The sequence below is a fragment of the Mytilus californianus genome, unplaced genomic scaffold (genome assembly GCF_021869535.1).
Source record: "Mytilus californianus isolate M0D057914Y unplaced genomic scaffold, xbMytCali1.0.p SCAF_2, whole genome shotgun sequence".
Taxonomy (NCBI): Eukaryota; Metazoa; Mollusca; class Bivalvia; order Mytilida; family Mytilidae; genus Mytilus; species Mytilus californianus.
The window spans coordinates 115,365,730-115,391,875 of NW_026262668.1; the positions used below are offsets into that span (position 1 = coordinate 115,365,730).

The 26,146-nt window shown below is 31.2% G+C and overlaps 1 protein-coding gene across 6 annotated transcripts in view; it reads right to left on the reverse strand.

Annotated features, from left to right (window-relative positions):
* The window catches only part of LOC127730812 (microtubule-associated protein 2-like), a 132,868-nt gene that overhangs the window by 22,929 nt on the left and 83,793 nt on the right, over window positions 1–26,146 (reverse strand). For all 6 annotated transcript variants that reach the window (XM_052239400.1, XM_052239399.1, XM_052239398.1 and 3 more), the window contains 2 exons: window positions 23,030–23,125; window positions 17,969–18,064 (listed from right to left, as the gene is read on the reverse strand). In XM_052239400.1, coding sequence (XP_052095360.1) covers window positions 17,969–18,064; window positions 23,030–23,125 — 192 coding nt within the window. The remainder of the gene's footprint in view (window positions 1–17,968; window positions 18,065–23,029; window positions 23,126–26,146) is intronic.

Sequence of the window (26,146 nt, forward strand, 5' to 3'; positions counted from 1 at the left end):
TATGGTCCAATATCCAAAATCTAAATACATGGTTAGATTCAGCATATCAAAGAACCCCAAGAATTCAATTTTTGATGAAATCAAACAAAGTTTAATTTTGGACCCTTTTGACCTCAATGTGGACAAAGTTGATAACGGGGCCCAAAAATCAAAAATCTAAATACATGGTTAGATTCAGCATATCAAAGAACCCCATATATTCAATTTTTGTTGAAATCAAACAAAGTTTAATTTTGGACCCCGATTTGGACCAACTTGAAAACTGGGCCCATAATCAAAAATCTAAATACATGTTTAGATTCAGCATATCAAAGAACCCTAAGAATTCAATTTTTGTTAAAATCAAACTAAGTTTAATTTTGGACCCTTTGGACCTTAATGTAGACCAATTTGAAAACGGAACCAAAAATTAAGAATCTATATACACTGTTAGATTCGGCATATCAAAGAACCCCAATAATTCAATTTTTGATGAAATCAAACAAAGTTTAATTTTGGACCCTTTGGACCTCAATGTGGACCAATTTAAAAACGGGACCCAAAATCCAAAAACTAACTACACGGTTAGATTCAGCATATTAAAGAACCCCAAGAATTCAAGAATAAAACCCCATTGAAATTGGTCAAGAAATAAGCAATTTATACGAAGTATCTTCTTTTGCACAATACTGTGCAATTAAATATTTCTTGCTATTGCGCAATACTGTACAATTGACAATTTCTTGCTATTGCGCAATATTGTGCTATTGGATATTTCTTGCTATTGTGCAATACTGTGCAATTGAAGATTTCATGCTATTGCGCAATACTGTGCAATTGAAGATTTCTTGCTATTGTGCAATACTGTGCAATTGAAAATTTCTTGCTATTGCACAATACTTATTATATAATAATTTACACATCCTGTTTGGTGTGTATCTCCTTCCATATCATTATTATTTGCTTTTAAATATAAATCAGAAATAACCAACTTAAAATGGAAAATTTTAAAAGAAAAAAAAAAGGAAAAAAAAAAGTCCCCCCCCCCAAATTTTTTGAACCCCCTTATGATTCATCACCCCCAAACTCAATCCCAGCCTTCCCTTTGTGGTATGGTACCTTGCAGTACAATTTCAGAGATCCATAACACAAGTTATTGTCTGGAAACTAGAAAAATGTGTTTTTTGCCCCTTTTTTGCCCCTAATTCCTAAAATATTGAGGCAATTACCCCCATCATCAATCCCAGCCTTCCCTTTGTGGTATGGTACCTTGCAGTACAATTTCAGAGAGATCCATACACTTGAACACAAGTTATTGTCTGGAAACTAGAAAAATGCTTATTTTTGGCCCCTTTTTGGCCCTCAATTCCTAAACGTTTCGGCAATTACCCCCAAACTCAATTCCAGCTTTCCCTTTGTGATATGGAACCTTGTAGTACAATTTCAGAAAGATCCATACACTTACACACAAGTTATTGTCATGAAACTAGAAAAATGCTTGTTTTTTGCCCCTTTTTTGGCCCCTAATTCCTAAAATTTGGAGGCAATTACCCCCAAAATCAATCCCAGCATTCCTTTTGTGATATGGAACCTTGTGGTACAATGTCAGAGAGATCCATAAACTAACACACAAGTTATGTCTGGAAATTACAAAAATGCTTATTTTTTGGCCCCTTTTTGGCCCCTAATTCCTTTACTGTTGGTACCATAACCCCCAAAATCAATCCCAACCTTCCTTTTGTGGTATTGAACCTTTTGGTAAAATTTCATAGAGATCCATTCACTTAAACTAAAGTTAGAGTGCGAAAACCAATGTGTCTTTGGACGACGACGACAACGACAACGACGACGCCAACGCCATACCAATATACGACCACAAAAATTTTTTTGCGGTCGTATAAAAACTATTTCCTCTTACCAGAAAAATAAGGAAAACTGAAAAATATGTTTTCAAAATTTTGATTCAGACATTATCTCTTAATCATTAAAAAGCTTCTACCAAAGATTAATAAAATCAATGAAGGTTTGAAAAAGTTATTGATGTTTTAAAAAACTTAATCCACAGACTGTATCTAAATATTAACTGCAAAAAAAAAAAGTCCTTTTATAAGTAAATTACGGAAAAATGAGAACAAATATTTTCAAAATTTTGCTTTTAATCATAAAAAAGCTTTTACTAAGACTGTATCTCAGTGTTCACTCGAACAGAAACTAAACTCCATTTAGTAAAATGTGCAAAAACTGAAGAAAAAATTTTAATCTTTAAATCATAAAAAGCTTCTTTCTAAATTTCATAAAATTCCATGAAGGTTTGACTAAGTTATCTATGTCTAGAAAACATTAACCTTATACTGAATCTTAATATCAATAACAAATAAAAACTAAGTCCTGTATTTATCAGTTTTAATACAGAGATTGGAAAAATATTTTCAAAATTTTAATCTGGATACTGTCTTTTGATTCACAAAATCTTCTGTCAACAAGAATGTGTCCATAGTACATGGATGCCCAACTCGCACTATCATTTTTCTATGTTCAGTGGACCCTGAAATTAGGGTCAAAACTCTTATTTGGCATTAAAATTAGAAAGATCAAATCATAGGGAACATGTATACTAAGTTTCAAGTTGATTGGACTTCAACTTCATCAAAAACTACCTTGACCAAAAACATTAACCTGAAATGGGCACCATAATTTTCTATGTTCACGAACTAACAGACGAGCGAACTGACGCACAGACTGAAAAACATAATGCCCCTAGGTGGGGCATAAAAATTACATCGACATTCACTTAACATTAGCCACAGGTTCCTCTCAAACTGATTTAATCATAAAATAAACATGTAAACTATGCAAACATTCAAAGTCAAGTATAGACTATGACTGAGGGGGCAGAGCCAAATAATTTCCATGGAAATAAGATGTGCCAATACTAATGCATCTACATACAAAATATCATTGACCTACCACTAGTGGTTCCCCTTGAACTGACCTAATCACAAACTAATACATGTAAAAAAGCAAAAGTTTCAAAGTCAATAGACCATGACTGAGTGGACGATGTTGAAAAATGTCCATGGAAATGAGATGTGCCAATGTAACTACAACTGCATACCAAATATCATTGACCTACCACTAGTGGTACCATGAAATGTATTAGTCCTAAAAATAATATTTTGGGGATTGATGCTGACATTTATTGATAATTGCATCATATACATAGTTATATAATAATAATATAAACTGTTGACACAGAGATTTTTGTAATTTTTGGAGTATAATGCAAATATTGAATTCAAATGGCAATATTTAAACATGTAAACTATGCAAAACATTCAAAGTCAATGAACCATGGCTAATGTGCAGGACCAAATAACCTCCATGGAAATGAGAAATACCAAATTGAAATCATCTGCATACCAAATACCATTGACTTAAGTATCCTTTACACTAACACAAACACAAACTTTCACTTGTAAAAAAAGAAAAAGTTCAAAGTGAATGAATCATGATGAGGGGATGGGGCCATATAATCTCCATGGAGAAACATGTGAACTATGCAAAACATTCAAAGTCAATAGACCATGACTGAGGGGTAAGAGCCAAATGATCTCCATTGAATTGAGATGTGCCAATGCTAATGCATCTACATACCAAATATCATTGACCTACCACTAGTGGTCCCCCTTAAACTGACCTAATCACAAACTAATACATTGTTGACACCGCTGCCGCTATCAAAAACAGCATACCCAAGTCTCGCTTTTTGACTATGTCAAGGCAAGACAAAAAGTCAACAACTAGTAACTCATCTGATGTAGGGTAGGGAAACCACCATGCACTCAGTAAAATGACTGTATGCAACTTAAGTCTTTTGTGTATCAAAAACAGGAACAGGTCAATAAAGTGTGATTTGTCTTGTTGGCAAATAAGCATTTGAGAACTGAACTTTAATATGAAACTTAATTAAAATCAATTAAATTAATAAATCTAATATCAAATGTTAATGACAGTGGCTTACTTTCTGTAAGACATACACCATATAATGGCAACACTGTATGCTAACCTTAATCCACAACATAAAAATGAGATCAATATTTGAAGAAATGTTTCAAAACAAACAATTTAATATTCTGAAAATCTTGATGTTTGTTGCGAATCTGTTTCCAACATCTGACGTATTCTTTCCTCTATGACCTTATCCTCATCATATGATGGGTCATATGGGTCATCATATGGATACTTTGTTTTCCAGATTTGTTTGATTTTTGATTCCCTCTTCCATTTAAGTTTCTGCTGATAGATTTTGTTATTATTTGTTCTAGGAGTATAGTCCATGTTTTCCAAAGAATGCACCTTGGGTCCAGTCATGTTTTTCCAGTCAGCTTCAAAATGTGGAACTTTGAATTCTCCTTTATGTTGCTTGTATTGGTAATTATGTGACTGTATTCTTGGTAGCGCTTTCCATTTTGGTTTCATATCTATAATGGTAACTTCCCCGCCAGCAGGATTATGGAAGATTTTTTCCAGGGAATCTACCTTTGCTTCTGCTTTCCAGTTTGTTGGGAACTGCATTTTAATATTAGTTTTTCCGCCTCGTGGTTTATAGTTAATATTGTCAAGGGAACCAACCTTTGCTTCTGCCTCCAAAGTTCGAGCTGATGGAATTTCATGTATTACTGAAGGTGTGTAATGATAACTTCCAAATGAAACACTGTCACCTTTGGCACCATAATGAGGCTTTGAACTTAGTCGTAAACTGTAAGGGTCTGAGTGAGAGGACCTTGCACTTCCTATATCTGAATTTGGATAACTCTTGCTTTTCCTGTCAAATGAATCAATTTTTGGCTCTGCATGCCATTTCACCTTAAATGTTGGAATTTTCCTATTTCCGCCAGCTGGAGCATGATCAAAATTTGCAAAAGTTCCTACTTTGGACTTGACCTCTCCATATCCTCTTCTATCACTAAGAGGAGGTAAATATGGCTCATGGAATTCACGGTTAAATGACCTCTCAATGTAGCTCCCTTTCTTAGAGAATTTCCATGCAGGTTTCAAATATTTATATTTGATTTCACCATCAGGACCAATGTATTGTAACTCTTTCTCTCGGATCCTTTGAAGTTCTGGGTTTTCAGGAGCACATACTGTATGAATTGGTTTTTGCTCCACTACAACATATCGTCCATTTTTCTTCTGCTGAACGGACATTACAGGATATTTTCCACGGAGAGCTGTACGATTTGGAACATATAGTACTGTTGGTTTGTACATCCCTTCGTCCTTGTTTGAAGTAAGATTTGAAAAATATTTGTTCTTTGCTTCTGCAACGGGAGAAAGTGTATCGTATCTTGGTGAATCCTCATACTGTTCAGTCATGATGAAAAGTCAGAATTATAACTTAATTGTATATCATCAAAATCAAGACGAAGTCTTGTCTCTGCTAGGAACACTCCATATTATTTTTTTTAAATCCTTGATATTCAAAATTTCTCAGTTTTCACTAACAGCTAAAATTATGTAATTAACCGTTTCAATATAGCATGTTAACATTTCAATTTTCCACAGTCACTTCTTAAATTCAAATCATTTGATCTGTTTTAATGCAGTAAATCAAGTTCATGCTTATAAGATAAAAGTTAATACTCTTTATAAAGTAGCTGAAACTGATTGATTTATCCCACGTGTCAAAAGGCAAAACTACAGGTGAACCGAGAATATTAGTCCAGGTAGATACCAACACACTTCCATGTAATTTAATCAGACTTTCACTTTAGACACTTATTGTTTGTAACAATCCATTGGATAAATAGCTTTCAATACGTAAAGATTTTTCTTTATTCCTTAACAAGATACTGTATATTATAATGTCAATTTGGATCAAAATTATTCGTGAAATCAAAGCTGTATATTTTTTCCCCCACAAATAAGTAATTGATAAAATTAAAAATCCAATTCTAATTAGCATTAAAATTCTAAATTGCTGTATTTATTGATTAAAGTGAAATGTGATTCAACAAATCAGCTAGTACTTAAATGGTTAAAATTGACCAATTACGATTTTTAAATTGTCAATGTTTTGTATATGTATCAAAAGCATGAATGAATTTATAGACGAATGTTCAATATATACTCTCCAGTGAATTAAGGATCTCATAAAGTAAATAATCCTTAATTTTTCTATTTTTTTCAGTTTTCTCTCCCTAGAAAGGTTAAATTACTTAACAAAGTCAAAACTGCTCTGTAGCTGATACATACTAAGCTATTTACCACAGGATACCAATGATTCAATGACATATTTTGTTGTAAAATCTTTACAACTCATTTCATGCATTTAACACCTCCTGAATTTTTGTAATATACAAATGGATTTAGTTTAAGCTTAAACTGTGGATGTTTTTGTTATATTTCACATGGGAACTATTTGTTAGGAAAAGGAATATGTAAATTAAGAACAGGTAATTGAGAGGTAATATATTCAGAATCAAAGTATACATCCTTGATATTAAATATAAAATTAATATTAAAAACAAGATCTTCCATAATAATATCACTGCTACATTAACAATCTCTGCTCAAACATATGGTCTATTAACTAGCCCCAAGAACTATTTTTGTAGTTTGACCTAAATCTTTCATATATTTAATTCAGGTTAATCCAATCCTATTATATGTAATCTCAAAAATATAATTCCATTACACACATATATTGTTTTAGTTCTTTAAAGAAAGACCATTTTTAAAAATAACTTTGAAGTAATATGTGCTTAGTCTAAGTTTTGATCAGTCTGTGTCTTTTTAAAAATCCATATGCATACTCTTAACATGGTAATTTATTGCTTGATCATTGATAAATGGTCAGTGTAGAAATGTTGTCACAACAATATCATCTCTAACCATATATCTAACATAATTTAGCTAATATATGAACAAAGCCATATTTTCAAAAGTTGTATGTATGAAGTTACCAGTCTTATGTATGACTTCACTAAAAGTTTTATAGAACTGACTGCTATCATCTGTTTTTTGCATAATTTCAAAGTACAGTTATTGTTTTCTATACAAAAGACCTTTAAAATAATAAAATCATAGCATTTACAGGTTAAATTATCTGTTTTGTGACCCAGGGGGAAGGCATTTTTCTGTTTTTTTTGCCACTGGGGCCTCACATTTGATAAATTATTCTGCTTTTTCTGTGAATATGGAATATTCAATACATATTTAGGATAGAACACACTATTGTTAGTTTTATTGAGGTATTTTTGTATGCCGCGGTCACAAAAAAAGCACATTCAGGTGTTACAGCTTACTTTTGGGTGATCGACAGAACAAAAACACCCCAAAAACAATATTCCGGAAGGATCTATGAGTTTCAATGACTGTGAAGAGTAAATATAAGCACTTCTAAACAATTCAAATTACAAATATGCATACATTAAGAATTTATTTTGAATTCAGGCCTTTAAAACTATGCATACTGTAAACTGTGAATTTATGCTGAGTCATCATAGTTAAGGCACAGGATTTTCTCAATCTTCATGAAATATTCATAAAACTTTGTATTTGAGTTAATTTCATTTAAATCTCTGAGATAAACCAGATTTGGTGAAATTCTACATGTTCTCTTTTTTCACCCTATATATTTAGGTTGCAATTCTGTAAATATAGACAATGCAATTTCCCATAGGAACTCCCTTTGCGGCTAAAACTGTGCCACTTTTACTACGAAGTTTCATGAAAAATTATATCCCAGAATGGAAAGTTGATATGCTCTACTATTTTATTCAAAGGTCAAAATATAGGGCTGTGCAGCATATTTTCACCATTTCTATGTCCTGAACTTCTAAGAGTTTAAACTTATATTAAAATGCTATTCTATCCCCTACCTCCACTTTTGGACCTCCTAAGAATTAAATTTTAGGCGCTACCATTTTTTCTATACTGGTAACATTCTCAAGTTATGTCTCTATGAGATGAAACACAGAGATCATATCTGGGAACCAGTATGTTAACAAATTAACATATCAAGGAATATTATATATCTCCCTAAAAGAGGCGTGGCTTGTGAAACAGATGTATTTACAAAGTGCAACCTACACATAATCACCAAATCTCATTTCAATAAGTTGATTACCTACAATACTAAGATATACATTAAGGAAATTCTTTTATATCTGTTTTTGAACTATTCACTGTTTTACTTATTCCAGTGCCTAGATCTATCACCACTTATTTCAGTCATCATCATCTTTTCTAAGATACCTGGATTACAGCCAGATTTTTCACAAAGGACAGTTAGTCTGAGGTCAATATTTGATCCTCAGTATTGAAGCATTTTCAAAGCTAATATGGAATCATTAATATTCCTTGGGTGATTATTTTCATAGATATCATGGGTATATAAGGTTACTATACTCAACAAAATACAAATCTTGTATGGGCTAATTTGTAAAAACCACAAAATCAAGTATCCAAGAAAATACAGATTTTCCTCAATCCACAAAATGAGTACCTATGAAAATAAATGAATCCACAGTATTATCTTTATATATCTCAACTTTTTGATGTCAAAACTAATGTTTAATATAAAAATATTCATGCATAAAAGTGACAAAGTCTATATCTTTACAATAAAGGCAACAGTGGTCAGACCTACAAACTTTTTCAATTGATTTACAAGACTACAAACCCCTTCTGTTGTAGTAATGTTTAACTGCATTGACAAGGTCTGTATACATACACCAGTTTAGCAATGTACAATGACCAATTATCAATAAATATTTTAATGATGATTTGTTTAGGGGGGTCATCAAAACATAGAAAAAACAAATTCACAGTCTTTCTTTATGGATTTAACACAGAACTTTGGTCCTTTCTATGATTTTGATAAAAAGTGTTTACAATGGAATGTTAGAGACCAACTTGGTTCTGATAGAAAATCTTTGTGTTGTAGATTTGTTTCCCTAACAGTTTTGAATGATCAAATATCTTTGCAAGAATTTTAACAAGGGATATATATTCTTGTTTAAATTCTTGCTGGATTCATTTAAAAAAAAAACACTGAATTATAATTTTTTCACTGAAGTACATTATTGTATGAAAATCCTTTACGAAATATTTGTTCACTTTATGGCAACAGTTTCCCAAACTGACCCTCACTCATAAATTGACAGTAAAACTCTACAAAGTTAATCAAATAAAATTCTATTGATTATTTCTCTTTTTATTATATTCAAATTATTATATTTATTAAATTTACCATATGTAGAAAGTTATTTTCATAATTCACAATCAATAATCAGCTCTTTAGACAACAAATCATGTAATATTATATTTTTGCATGTTACATTCATCAAAGAATATTATACATAAACTAGACCCTAACATGAGATTACATAGATCACCTGTCTGGGACTGGTGACCTGTTGAGAAACTACTATCTTATTTACAATATATATAAAACACTACAACAATAATAATATTGTAAATTCAGAAATTATTGCGTGCATTTATTATTGCGAATTTGTCATTTTAGACTAAAATGCGAATTTAATTTTTGCGATATTGAGAAAAATCCTGTTTAATTCATATAAAAAACATTTAAAAATGCGAGTTTAAATTATTGCGATTATAACCCTGTCGCATTTTTCGCAATAATAAAAACATCGCAATAATTTCTGAATTTACAGTATATTTGACCCAACTTCATCACAGTGTGTTTGTTACAATGACGTTGGTACAAATGTACTATGGCATAAGGGTATGCACAATTGTACTATGGCATTAGGGTTGGAACAATTGTACTATGGCATTAGGTTGGCACAATTGTACTATGGCATTTAGGCGGACACAATTGTACAATGACATTAGGATTGGCACAATTGTACAATGACATTAAGATTGGATTAATTGTACAATGACATTAGGGATGGCACAATTGTACAATGACATTAGGGTTGGCATAGTTGTACAATGGCATTAGGGTTGGCACACAATTGTACTATGGCATTAGGGTTGGCACAATTGTACCATTACATTAGGATTGGCACAATAGTACAATGACATTAAGATTGGCTTAAATGTACAATGACATAAGGGTTGGCCAAGTTGTACAATGACATTTGGGTCGGCACAATTGTACAATGACATAAGGGTTGGCACAATTGTTCTATGTCATAAGGGTATGCACAATTGTTCAATGTCATTAGGGTTGGCACAATTATACAATGACATTAAGATTGGCACAATTGTACAATGACATTAATATTGGCTTAAATGTACAATAACATAAGGGTTGGCCTAGTTGTACTATGGCATTTTGGTTGGCACAATTGTACAATGGCATTAGGGTTGGCACAATTGTACTATGACATTAGGGTTGGCACAGTTGTTCAATGGCACAAGGTCGGCACAATGGTACAATGGCATTAGGGTTGGCATGATTGTAGTATGACATTATGGTTGGCACAATTGTACAATGGCTTTAGGATTGGTACAAATGTACAATGGCATTAGGATTGGCACAATTGTACTATGACATTAGGGTTGGCACAATTGTACAATGACATTAAGATTGGTTTGAATGTACAATGACATAAGAGTTGACCAAGTTATACAATGGCATTAGGGTTGGCATAATTGTACTGTGGCATTAGGATTGGCAGAATTGTACAATGACATTAAGATTGGTTTGAATGTACAATGACATAATGGTTGACCAAGTTGTACAATGGTATTAGGGTTGGTACAATTGTGTTATGGCATCAGGGTTGGCACACTTGTACAATGACATTAGGATTGGCACAATTGTACATTGGCATTAGGATTGGCACAAGTGTACAATGACATTAAGGTTAGAACAGTTGTTCTATGGCATTAGGGTCGGCCAGTTGTATAATAGCATTAGGATTGGCCAAATTGTACATTGACATTTGGGTTGGCACAATTGCACAAAGGCATTAGGGTTGGCACAATTGTACAATAACATTAGGGTTGGCATAATTGTACAGTATCATTAGTGTTGGCACAATTGTACAATAACACTAGGGTTGGCACAAGTGTACAATAACATTAGGACTGGAACAATTGTACAATGACATACAGGTTGGTACAACTGTCAACAGCATTAGGGTTGGCACACTTGTACAATGACATTAGGGTTAGAACAGTTGTTCAATGGCATTAGGGTTGGCCAATTTGTACAATAGCATTAGGATTGGCCAAATTGTACATTGGCATTAGGGTTGGCACAATTGTAAAAAGGCATGAAGGTTAGCACAATTGTACAATGTCACTAGGGTTGGCACAAGTGTACAATAACATTCGGGTTGGCACAATTGTATAATAACACTAGGGTCAGCACAAGAGTACAATAACATTAGGGTTGGCACAATTGTACAATAACTTTAGGGTTGGCACAATTGTACAATAACATTAGGGTTTGCACACTTGTACAGTAGCATCAGGGTTGGCACAATTGTAGATTATAATTTGAGAGACTAACCCATATCCTTTATCTAGGTATCCTGACATTCTCATCAATATGGAAAAGGTCCTGAAGTCAATTACCAGTATCTGTCTTGGTGTTTATTTGCTTTACTTTCAGACCCATGAGATCAATAGGATGTAATGATGACACTAACTCAATGAAAATGTACTTAACATGTACCAAAATGTCCTATGTTAAAATTCAGGACACAGATTTAAGCATCAAAAGGCTTCTTTGACCTTCACTTTTTGTTAAACAAAATAACTATCATTACAATTTACATGGACAGTTTAAAAGCTCTAGTACCTGTTATCTTATAATCAATGGCTTCTAAAATCAAAAGCAATCTTCAATGTCCAACCAACTCATTAAAAATTTTCAATGCATACTGTAAAAAGATTTAAGCATCCAAATGCTCTTTGACCTTCACTTTTGTTTAAACATTATCACAATTTACATTGATTAAACATTATCACAATTTACATATAAAACATTATCACAATTTACATTGATTAAACATTATCACAATTTACATTGATTAAACATTATCACAATTTACATTGATTAAACATTATCACAATTTACATTGGTTAAACATTATCACAATTTACATTGATTAAACATTATCACAATTTACATTGACAGTTAGCCTATTGAGTTTCATAGTTAATGTTTTGGAGGCTTAGTATAGTAATAACTCTATCAGTGAAAAAGGCCTTCACAGAAGTATTGCAAGACTGATCGTCCCCAGGCCACACTGCAATGCATTTATCAATCTATAATCAAGCACATCTTACTTTTATTATAAATGAGAGAAAAGGGACGCGGGATGGATGCATTTCAGCCAACATTCACAATAAGCACAAAGAATATAGGTCAAGAAATGTTTGCAATTTAAATGGTCTAATTTCTTATATAAGTTATTCATAATTGTTTTTTCATAGACTTGAAAAGGTTGTATATTGTTCTACCTTTATAGCCACTTGACCAGTCAGGCTTTAAATTATATATATTCTTAAAAGATCACACCCAATGTAACTGTCAGGAAAAGCAAATGTATTTAACTTCAAGGTATTTTCTAAACTTGCTAGTTTTTGCTAGAATCTCTTCCAATATTCATCATTGACAGAGTCAGAAACAATCCTTTGAATTTGCAAATTGATTATGAAAATTATTACAAATTTATGAAAAACAGAATTTTACTCATTTTCACTGGAACATCTTGACAAAATTTTTGTATGAGGTTAGTTCATCTATATTCTATCTTGCTTTAATTAAAATAAATGGGGAATGTGTCCATGGGACACAAATGATGCCCCCGCTTGCATATAACGTTATAAAGGGACACAACTCAAGAACTGTAAAAGTGACGCTACTCAAATTTGTACTTGATCTGAGTTTTGTGGTAATAAGCATTGTTTATAAGTTTCATAACATTTAGTTGAGGTAAACTTTAGTTAGAGAACGGAAACGAAAAATTCAGCTATTTTTCCATTTGTAAAGGGGCACAACTCAAGAACAGTAAAAGTGACGCCATCAAAATTCAAATTTGATCTGTGTTTTGTGGTAATAAGCATTGTGTATAAGTTTCATAACATTTGGAAGAGGCAAACTGAAGTTAGAGAACGGAAACCAATTTTGGGACTTACGGATGGACAGACGGACAGACGGACAAAGGTAAACTTAATGCCCCCTCCGATATGGCGGGGGGCATAAAAATTGAGATGTTGAAATGAAATTGTTCCTTTGTAGCTCATGTAAAAATTACCTGTTTCATGTGAGTTTTATGATTTCAACACCTAACAAACTTATTCAATGGATCACTAACAGGAAAATTGGTTAACACATCATTAATTTCTGCTGTACAAAATTTACTGATATATATGTATAATATAAGTAATTATGCATTTAATTTATGTATTAACCACATATCCTGTAGTTATAATTCATCTCTTTCTATAGATTATAAATCTCCTTCACATCAATTCATCACCCAGGTTCATTCACATCGAGTCAATACAAACTTATCATACATGTATACACCCTTCAAAAGACAAAATTGTCACTTTATTCCAAATCACTGACTACTTATACAAGTACTTTAAACTTTCCTATATCATTAAAATGAATTAAAACATTCAGGATAATGGTCATTCAAATAGGTTGCATGGAAACCACACACATGTTATTCAACAAGCAGGTTCTTATCCTACATTTGGTCATTTTTTTTTAAACTAAGTGACAGTTATTTTCTAATTTCCAATATTTACCATATACTACTTTCATCCTCCTATAATAACCAGCTTCAATATACATATATATATATATAAACAAGTCTAAATTGAAAACAACGTTCAAACCTATGATTGCATTGGATAAAAACCGCAATTTTTATACAAGTGCATGCAAAACAAATTATTTGGTAGAGGGGTTTAAATACAGCACAAACAACATTTTCCAAAAGACCAAAAAAGTGAAAAAGTATATTTTAACAAAATGCATTTGACTAACAGGTCGAACAACTGATGTTCTTAAACCCTGCTGACTGCCATGGCGATTGCCAAATAAACGTATCACAAGATGTAACAAAATTATATATATCTATTAATTGAGAAGCTGTCATAGGTGTTTAAATTGTTTCTGATACACCTATGCTGACATTTTGGGATAAACATTTAAAGTTAGGAAATTTTAAATATTTTGCAATGAATGTGATTTTATTTAAAACTATCGTCAGAATATAATAAACTTATTGCTCATTTACTATATTCAAAGCCCTGTCCATGAGAAATATTCAAATTTAGCCAAACATATTGTAACACTCAACTTAATTTTGACAGTTAAATTAATTTTTGATAAGATTTTCAAATTTATGGAAATTTTTATCACGAAGCTATGTAATACACAGGACTATTTTAATTTCAAGTAGTTTTCATGCAGATATTTCAAGCTGTTCATCCAAAACCATTTATTTCTCAGCAGCAAACATTATAGGTATGTGTGAAATATTATTCACAACATTTTCATATCCATATTCCAAACTTAAAAATGAATAATAAAGTAAAGTTCTAACATAATGTTCAAATTATTGTATCCATTAAACACCTTCTATTTCCAACAATAATCTTCCTAAGGACATCCAAGAAGGAGGTATGATAATAGCCATTAATTAGTCCCTAAAATTGCAAAATAGTAAAATACATCAAGTCTTCAACACAGCAAGAAAATCCTGCACCTGGAGGCGGGCTTCAGCTGGCCACTAAACAAAAATGTGTACTAGTTCAGTGAAAATGGACGTCACACTAAACTCCAAAACATATAAATGAACTAAAATTAAAAAAACATACAAGACTAACAAAGGCCAGAGGCTCTTGACATGTGCATATTTAACCACCCCATACCTTGCTCTCAAATTTAAATGTATTACAAAAGAACCAAAATACTGATATTTGACAAAAACATAAAACACACCATATCATCCTCAATGTCATTATGTTCAATATAAATTAATAATATGTCTATTAGCATTACATGCAATTATTTTCTATTTAATGACAGATTTCTCCTGCCAAGTTTGATAGAAATCCTAACAACAGATCTATGTCAACAAACACCAGCTATAAACTGATCTCTAACAGCATACACTCCATTGATCATTGTTTGTAAATCTATATCACAGAGGAAAACAATCTGTCAATAATGTTATCAATGTATAAATATTAAAATCAGTTTCAATATATGTTCACTCAGATTTTTTGCTCTACTTTAACAATATTCTAATTTATTCTAAAAGAATGATGTCATACTTTTCATTGACTTTGTCGTTGGTACTATTGACTTCACTAAGATACCACGTTTGTTTCTTTACTACAACTAACAATTATCTATAAAAGTCACATACTTAGGGCCAACCCATTTTTTAACATTAGGATGCACCCTTTGAATATACTTTTTAGTTTTGAATTTTGTTGTTGTTAAAGAATTGAGGAAAAATAAGGTTTTCATCAGGTAAACTTAACCATGGCTCAATTCTCCATACCAAATGGAGAGAATAATCTGATAGCCATCTGTAAACAAACTGAAATAATCTAAAAATGAAATTCTGTGTCACTTTCTCTTTAAATTTATATTTTTTTATTTTTTTAAGTGAAATAATTCTCTGTCACAGTTCACAAGATTAGAATGCTCACTCATAACCCCATAGGTCTTCGTGACATTTCTTGGTTCTTTTAACAGTATTGATTTACATTTAACTACAATTAAGTTCAACCAGACTTCATGAAAGCATTGTTAAATAAATTCTTTTTTCTGCACAATAAATTTTGAATACACAAAATAACAGATCAATTTTCACAGGTTTATTCTATAGAATAGGTAAGTGTGAAAGGAAACATAGAAGAAGATCTCAGCACTGTGACCTGCAGGGTTGAACCAACCCCATAAATTCTTGCTAATTTAAAACCTTATACATGTACTGATATAGTTGTCAAGGCTGAAATTAAATGCTTTTAAACTTCTGTGTATACCCAATTTGAATTTTATTGAAGATTCAAGTGCAGTATCAATTCAGATATTGAATTTACTATTTTGTCAAGTCATTTAGACAGTAAAACTTAATAATGTATATAGCAACGAATAATCAAAATCACTTACACACATTCTCAAATGTTATAAGGTTCAACAAAATGTGATGACAATTCAATTACTGATGAAACACACCACTCTTTAAATGAGACAGATGAACAAATAAATATGTAGGCCCTATCTATAACACACTTGAAAAGAAATTTCAGCCATTGCATTTGTTCTTTATATTTTAGAAATACAAAATTACATAATATATTTCTCCTGGGTTATTCTTGCAATTTAGTGTACAATATTTGAACCTTGAACTTTTTGAAACTAGAGGCCTCTTTGAGCCTAAATCTCTCACCTATCAAAAATATATTTTGTATTACTGATAAATTTTGCTGTTATAATGCAAATCCATTTTAAGAGATATCTTTACTTCATGTGCTAATTTTACACAATATTCTTTGAGATCATCAACTAACAGAATTTATTTGTTCATGTTGAACAAATAAATGGAGAATGTGTCCATGCAACACAAATGATGCCCCTGCATGCATATAACATTTATAAAAGGACGTAACTGAAGAACGGTATAAGTGACGCCACCCAAATTAGAACTTGATCTTGAGTTTTGTGGCAATAAGCATTGTGTATAAGTTTCATAACATTTGGTTGAGGCAAACTTAAGTTTGAGTATGAAAAATTTTTCCATTTATAAAGGGCATAACTCTAGAGCGTTAAAAATAAACCACCCAAATTCATAGTTGATCTGTGTTTCGTGGTAATAAGCATTGTGTTTAAGTTTAATAACATTTGGTGAGGCAAACTAAAGTAAGAGAACGGAAACCAATTTCGGGATGTACGAACGGACAGACGCACAAGGGTAACACTTAATGACCCCTCTGCTGTGGCGGGGGCATAAAAACACAAACTTTATACTAGATACCCTAGGCATTTTTCAGGTCAAGTTTGGTTGAAATTGGTCTAGTTGTTTCAGAGGAGATGATTTTGGAAGTCAATGGCAGACGCCAAATGATGACAATGGCTCACATGGCCAGGTGAGCTAAAAAGGTACTTTAGGGTCTGAAATTTTTACCAATATGACAACTTATACTATGCCAATTTTGTGATACCAATATGACAACTTATACTATGCCAATTTTGTGATACCAATATGAAAACTTATACTATGCCAATTTTGTGATACCAATATGAAAACTTATACTATGCCAATTTTGTGATACCAATATGAAAACTTATACTATGCCAATTTTGTGATACCAATATGAAAACTTATACTATGCCAATTTTGTGATACCAATATGACAACTTATACTATGCCAATTTTGTGATACCAATATGACAACTTATACTATGCCAATTTTGTGGTACCAATATGAAAACTTATACTATGCCAATTTTGTGATACCAATATGACAACTTATACTATGCCAATTTTGTGATACCAATATGACAACTTATACTATGCCAATTTTGTGATACAGATTCCACAAAATGTACCTAAGCAAACCTATGCAATTTTATGGTACAAGCATGTGTGACCAAATGTATTGTCCATAGTATATTTTATTGCACAAATATTCAGTTTCCTTAGTCCATTCTAAATTTGTTGTACCTATATTCCTAATGCACACACCATGGTCTTCTGTCTTACTTACCTTCACCAACCATGGTCTTCTGTCTTACTTACTTTCACCAACCATGGTCTTCTGTCTTACTTACCTACACACCATGGTCTTTTTCCTTGTCTCCCTTCACACAACAAGGTATGCTGTCCTTCTTATCTTCAAACACTATTGTTTCCTGTCTTACCAAACTTCATGTGCAATGGTATTCTGTCTTACTTATCTCCACAAGCCATAATCTATTGTCTTATATAACATCATATGCCTTAGTTTCCTATCTTACCTTTTTATCTCCTCCTAAAGGTTTATGGTCAATATTGTCTTTAGAACCAACTTTAGACTGTGCTTTCTCTTTAAACATCAATTTCTGTGATTCTATCTATAAGCAAACATTTTTTAAAATGATGAAGGATTAAGCATGTATATTTCAATGAGACTGCAACTGATTGACACACAAAAACTAAAAGGCATCTAAAGGTCAACAAATGGTCTTTAACTATACATAAGTGTCTATTCAATATTTCAAGCTCTATATCATTAGGAGTCAAGAAAAATTATGAACATATTTAACAGAGACTTTGAAAGATCTGCCATCAATATAAGATTATACCATTCCCTGAAGGATTTAAGAAATAACTAAAAACAACAACTGATGAGGTTCCTGGCATATTTTACTACTTTTATTAACATTCATTACCCACACTCTTATAAAGTTGATCAGTCCAATAATAAAATGTACATACAACATACAGCGGAAATCTGCCCAGAAAAAATGCCAATAAAGGTCATGTAAATGGACAATGACACAAATTTATGTAAGATTTTGCAAACAATTCATGATTAAAGCACTATTCAAATTTTCATTCAAATTTGAAAGCGATTCCCAAGAATGTAAAAGAAGCACCTAAGTAAAATGAAAAGTAATTATTTTAAGTAAAAGTCATCCTCCCAAAAATAATATACCATTTCAAATGAAATGCAGATGCTAGCCATGAGACATGAATAATCATGCCATAAATGTCAAAACTCACTAGTCCAACTGTTTGGTTATAAAAATTCACAAGTGGTGAACTTACTTATCATGCAACTAATAATTACATTACATAGATATAGGAAGATGTGGTATGAGTGCCAATGAGACAACTCTGTATCCAAGTTACAATTTATAAAAGTACATGTATGTTTCATTATAATACGTTATTATGATTTCAAAATGAAATGTAACTTTCATGATGACACGAGCTTCCACAATAAAGTGCACAGGTATATAAAAGAGAAACTTGATAGAAATCATATTTCATGGTCCTAGCATAAAAATGTAATTATAAGTATTGAATGCTTCTTTTAGTAATTTTATAAGGTTGTAAAAGCGTTGACTGTGCGCACATTTTTAGAATGAAGCCCTTCCGCGCTTCATACAAAATGTACTTCGGTCAATGCTTTTACACCCCAATAAATTTACAAAAAGAAGCATTCAATTCTTAAATTAAACCTACTTAAACAAGACTTTTGGGATTTATTTTGGTGGTCTTCTTTTAAAAAAAACCTTGCCTTCTTCAAAAAATAAATGTCTACTCTAAAACAGAGGCCAAATTAGAATCAAAGTAGCAACTGGTTTCTTTTTTCTCAAGTCAGTCTAAAGAGAAAGATAAATTTCCCCGGAATTATATTCATACAATGGCCATTTTCAAAATTCTTACTAAAATTCACTGCATCAGAGTTCCATGTGTAAGCTTTAAGGTTCTAGATATATAATGGGTTGTTTTTAAAAAGAATCTCAAAACTACAATTTTGAAATATTCCGGCAAATTTCGAGACTACATTCAGAGATCTGTAAGATGAATATTCTTAAGATTACTTGAGATCACCCCTAGTTTTAGGTGGGGTTTGTATTACTCAGTCTTTAGTTTTCTATATTGTGTGGACATGTTTGTTGTATTTGCCATGGCGTTGTAAGATTCTACGAGGATTGAATGCCCATTTGGTATCTACCTCCTCTTTTAAAAACAAAAATGGAAGTAATTCTATATAGGGTTTTTCAGACGAAAATTAAATCCTTTCCGTTAGAGATGCCTTTGAAGTCAGTTCCTGACAGATTTAAAGAGAGGTTAGAACTAAACCTAACTGTATATACATAGTTGTTCATTGTGCTTCAGTATAATATCTATGTCCTTTCTATCTATACATATAATTGTATATACATACTTGTTCATTGTGCTTCAGTATAATATCTATATCTTTCTATCTATACATATAACTGTATATACATACTTGTTCATTGTGCTTCAGTATAATATCTATATCCTTTCTATCTATACATATAACTGTATATACATACTTGTTCATTGTGCTTCAGTATAATATCTATATCTTTCTATCTATACATATAACTGTATATACATACTTGTTCATTGTGCTTCAGTACAATATCTATATCCTTTCTATCTATACATATAATTGTATATACATACTTGTTCATTGTGCTTCAGTATAATATCTATATCCTTTCTATCTATACATATAACTGTATATACATACTTGTTCATTGTGCTTCAGTATAATATCTATATCTTTCTATCTATACATATAACTGTATATACATACTTGTTCATTGTGCTTCAGTATAATATTTATGTCCTTTCTATCTATACATATAACTGTATATACATACTTGTTCATTGTGCTTCAGTTTAATATCTATGTCCTTTCTATCTATACATATAATTGTATATACATACTTGTTCATTGTGCTTCAGTATAATATCTATATCTTTCTATCAATACATATAACTGTATATACATACTTGTTCATTGTGCTTCAGTATAATATCTATGTCCTTTCTATCTATACATATAACTGTATATACATACTTGTTCATTGTGCTTCAGTATAATATCTATGTCCTTTCTATCTATACATATAACTGTATATACATACTTGTTCATTGTGCTTCAGTATAATATCTATGTCCTTTCTATCTATACATATAATTGTATATACATACTTGTTCATTGTGCTTCAGTATAATATCTATATCTTTCTATCTATACATATAACTGTATATACATACTTGTTCATTGTGCTTCAGTATAATATCTATGTCCTTTCTATCTATACATATAACTGTATATACATACTTGTTCATTGTGCTTCAGTATAATATCTATATCCTTTCTATCTATACATATAACTGTATATACATACTTGTTCATTGTGCTTCAGTATAATATCTATATCCTTTCTATCTATACATATAACTGTATATACATACTTGTTCATTGTGCTTCAGTATAATATCTATATCCTTTCTATCTATACATATAACTGTATATACATACTTGTTCATTGTGCTTCAGTATAATATCTATATCCTTTCTATCTATACATATAACTGTATATACATACTTGTTCATTGTGCTTCAGTATAATATCTATATCCTTTTTATCTATACATATAACTGTATATACATAGTTGTTCATTGTGCTTCAGTATAATATCTATATCCTTTCTATCTATACATATAACTGTATATACATACTTGTTCATTGTGCTTCAGTATAATATCTATATCCTTTTTATCTATACATATAACTGTATATACATAGTTGTTCATTGTGCTTCAGTATAATATCTATATCCTTTCTATCTATACATATAACTGTATATACATACTTGTTCATTGTGCTTCAGTATAATATCTATGTCCTTTCTATCTATACATATAACTGTATATACATACTTGTTCATTGTGCTTCAGTATAATATCTATATCTTTCTATCTATACATATAACTGTATATAGATACTTGTTCATTGTGCTTCAGTATAATATCTATGTCCTTTCTATCTATACATATAACTGTATATACATACTTGTTCATTGTGCTTCAGTGTAATATCTATATCTTTCTATCTATACATATAACTGTATATACATACTTGTTCATTGTGCTTCAGTATAATATCTATGTCCTTTCTATCTATACATATAACTGTATATACATACTTGTTCATTGTGCTTCAGTATAACATCTATATCCTTTCTATCTATACATATAACTGTATATACATACTTGTTCATTGTGCTTCAGTATAATACCTATGTCCTTTCTATCTATACATATAACTGTATATACATACTTGTTCATTGTGCTTCAGTATAATATCTATATCCTTTCTATCTATACATATAACTGTATATACATACTTGTTCATTGTGCTTCAGTATAATATCTATATCCTTTCTATCTATACATATAACTGTATATACATACTTGTTCATTGTGCTTCAGTATAATATCTATATCCTTTCTATCTATACATATAACTGTATATACATACTTGTTCATTGTGCTTCAGTATAATATCTATGTCCTTTCTATCTATACACATAACTGTATATACATACTTGTTCATTGTGCTTCAGTATAATATCTATATCCTTTCTATCTATACATATAACGGTATATACATACTTGTTCATTGTGCTTCAGTATAATATCTATATCTTTCTATCTATACATATAACTGTATATACATACTTGTTCATTGTGCTTCAGTATAATATCTATATCCTTTCTATCTATACATATAACTGTATATACATACTTGTTCATTGTGCTTCAGTATAATATCTATATCTTTCTATCTATACATATAACTGTATATACATACTTGTTCATTGTGCTTCAGTATAATATCTATGTCCTTTCTATCTATACATATAACTGTATATACATACTTGGTCATTGTGCTTCAGTATAATATCTATATTCTTTCTATCTATACATATAACTGTATATACATACTTGTTCATTGTGCTTCAGTATAATATCTATATCCTTTCTATCTATACATATAACTGTATATACATACTTGTTCATTGTGCTTCAGTATAATATCTATATTCTTTCTATCTATACATTTTTTTATCTGATTTATTTCAGTTTAAGTGCCAGTCTTTGTAAGAATCAGGCAATTTAGAAGAATATCAAAACATGACAACAACAAAAAACGCAGACCTAACAATTCTATTTTGAAGTTACCCTCATTCTGAGTTAGAAAATGTGGGTCTTTTGTTTCTACATATCTGGTAATTCGAGAAATCTCTACATAATTTTGGTTAGAATGACAGGAAATTACAGAGTTATCTCTCCCTAATTGCTTATTTCTAGTGCATTTTAACCAAATTTTATCTTGAAATACCAGAACAGGAAAATGAAGTGAATGCTATATTCATGCACTATAATACATTTTGAACTTGAGAGTTTTTGTTTGTCATGTTTTCACCACTGCCAGATTCTTAGGCAGATTGGCACTTAATATATCTATTTATATATGTACCTTTTTATCTCCGCCACCAGCTTTGTGATTCATATGATCTTTAGAACCAACTTTGGACTGTGCCTTATCTTTAAAGTCTAACTTCTTGTTTTCAATCTAAAATAAGACAAATGTTTATATGTAGGAGAATTCTATTTAATATTACTGCATACCCCTGAATCTTGTTTTTGTCTTTTATCTGAAATTAATGGAAACAAACGATTATGAAATCTAATAAGAAGATGATCACATGCTTGATTATAAATAAAGGCATGATCTCAAAATGAAACTCAATAACATGCAACTGACATTACGTTTAAAGAACAAAATTTTACAGCAATTGAACAAAGACTTGTTAAACAGTTATTAAATCAGTTGCAGTTTTAAACCAATGGTACAAAAGAGCAAAATCATTTATAAACAGTCACAAAAGATTTTTAACAGAATGCGAGTCGTTTTCCCACAAATGAAAATCCTCATATACTGTTAAATCAATTTATGAAATATTTGGTAATACCTATGAAATAGGTTTACATTTAAATTATATCTTATAGAATACAAAACACACACACACACCTTAGCAGTAGCACACCCATCACCTGCATGGATATTTATAGTTAGCAGAATATATAAATTTATTACCTTAATTGGCCAAGACAGTTCAAGGGAGATAAATCAAATTAAAATCAACAGCATGTAAGTTTGGAAACACTGAATTAAATTTTAAACAAGAAATGCACTGTCAAGTTGACAGCAAACTGGGTTTTCTGTATTTAGAAGGTAACCATTGTTGAACAGAAGATTTCACAATAAAAACTGGTTCATCAAAATGAACCAAATTATTCAAAAATATACATTGATATTTTAATTTTTAAGTGAATAAATATAAAAACATAAAACTAGAGGCTCTAAAGAGCCTGTGTCGCGCACCTTGGTCTATGTGAATATTCAACAAAGGATACTCTCCAACATTGTAGACGAGAATAGAATTCATGACAAAAATCTCTGTTTTGTTGATCTTGTATTGCTGATCATTTAGTCTGTTTAGTTTCTCTCTATCTTCTTTAGTTTATGCTCAAAAAACAAAAGAGGGTAAAAAAAAAATCCTTATTTAAGGGCAATCACTCCTACAAAGAGCAACAGTCTACTAACTATATCAGCAAAATTTGACTTGTTAGTAGATCTTGCCTTGCTGATCATTTTTTTGATTTAATGTGTCTATTTATCTATTTCAATTTTTATTATATACATGATATAAGGCAAAACGCAAAACAAATTGTAAAAATCATCATTAAAAGGCAATAACTCCAATAAAGAGATATCAGACGAATTCCCCAATATTGTCTTTTTGTAGATCTTGTGCTGCTGACCTTCTTTGCTCAATTAAGTTTCTATCTATCTTTTATAATTTTTAAGATATAAGGCAAAAACACAAAAAATTGGAAAAAATCGTTATCAAAGGGCAATATCTCTAGTATGGAATTGATTGAAGATTTCAACCACGCAGACTTATATATAGATCTTGTCTTGCTGATCAATTTGGCATTTTATAAAGTTTCTCTCTATCTATTATAGTTTTCAAGATAATAGACAAAAATGAAAAAAATCGTAAATTTGAATTTAAGGGCAATAACTTCTATAAGCAGTCGTCTGACAGTTTTGATGTATATGAACAATTGGTAGAAGTCAACATTCTTAACATTTTTGCTGCCGTCAGATTCTCTCTATTTATAACGGTTTTCAAAATAATAGACAAAACTTGCATTTTACCACTATGTTCTATTTTTAGCCATGTCAGCCATCTTGGTTGCCAGGCGGGTCTTCGGACACATTTTTAAACTAGATATGATGATTGTGGCCAAGTTTGGTTAAATTTGGTCCAGTAGGTTCAGAGGAGAAGATTTTTGTAAAAGTTAACTTACGACAATGACAGACAGCGAGTGATGAGAAAAGCTCACGTGGCCAGTTGATCTAAAAAACATACATATTAGGCAAACTTTTTCTGGTATATGAAAGCCCAAGTTAACTTTTGTTTTAAAAAATAGAGCCTTTTTTCATCTAGTCAACACATTTATATGGTTAATAATTTCATATGCTTATAGAGCCTAACACTTACCCTTTATCTAAGCATAAGAGTTACTATTCATTTCTTTTAGGCTTCAAAAAGGTCATGGTGCTTAAGCAGTGGGAAGGTCACTTTAAGTGTATAAGCATAACAAACAAGGAACATGGATTGGATTTTCTAGCTTACAGGAGCCAAAAAATGGAGTTTAACCTCTTTTCTAACCCCATTCAGAAAAAGAAAAAATAAACTGCTGTGCAATGCATTATATATCTGTCCCCAGCAATCATTACAAAAGAGTGTTGGGAAGTATTTAAACAACTAATATGTTTAAATAATTAATATCAAAACTGTATAAGAAGTTTATAGAAAAAATGTCGATTAGACTCAAAGAGATAAAAAAATATGGATATTTCTTGTTTTGGTAAAACAGATGCCCATAGTTATATCAGTTAGCTGTGTGTTAATAGATATAAGAAGATGTGGTATGAGTGCCAATGAGACAACTCTCCATCCAAGTCACAATTTGTAAAAGTAAACCATTATAGGTCAAAGTACAGCCTTCAACACGGAGCCATGGCTCACACCGAACAGCAAGCTGTAAAGGGCCCCAAAAATGACTTGTGTAAAATCATTCAAACAGGAAAACCAACGGTCTAATCTATAAAAAAACGAGAAACGAGAAACACTTATGAACCACATCAACAAACGACAACCACTGAACATCAGGTTCCTGACTTAGGACGGGTGCAAACAAATGCAGCGGGTTTAAACGTTTCAATATGTGCCAACCTTTGCATATATTTGACAAACAACATTCAAAGCTTGTTTTTGCATACATAAAATTAAGCCAGGTTTAAACATTATGTGACGCATAAAAAACTATATCTCATGTTAAAAAAAAAAAAGAAAGACACAAAATAAAATTATTGAAACAAACAATCAAACAAACATAATCCAAACAAAATCAATCAAGCAAAATAGGTATTTGTCTTCTTTCTCAACAAATCATGTTGGACTTACAGGAAATCAAAATACTTTGACAGTCATCAAATATAGACATTATTAAATCACAA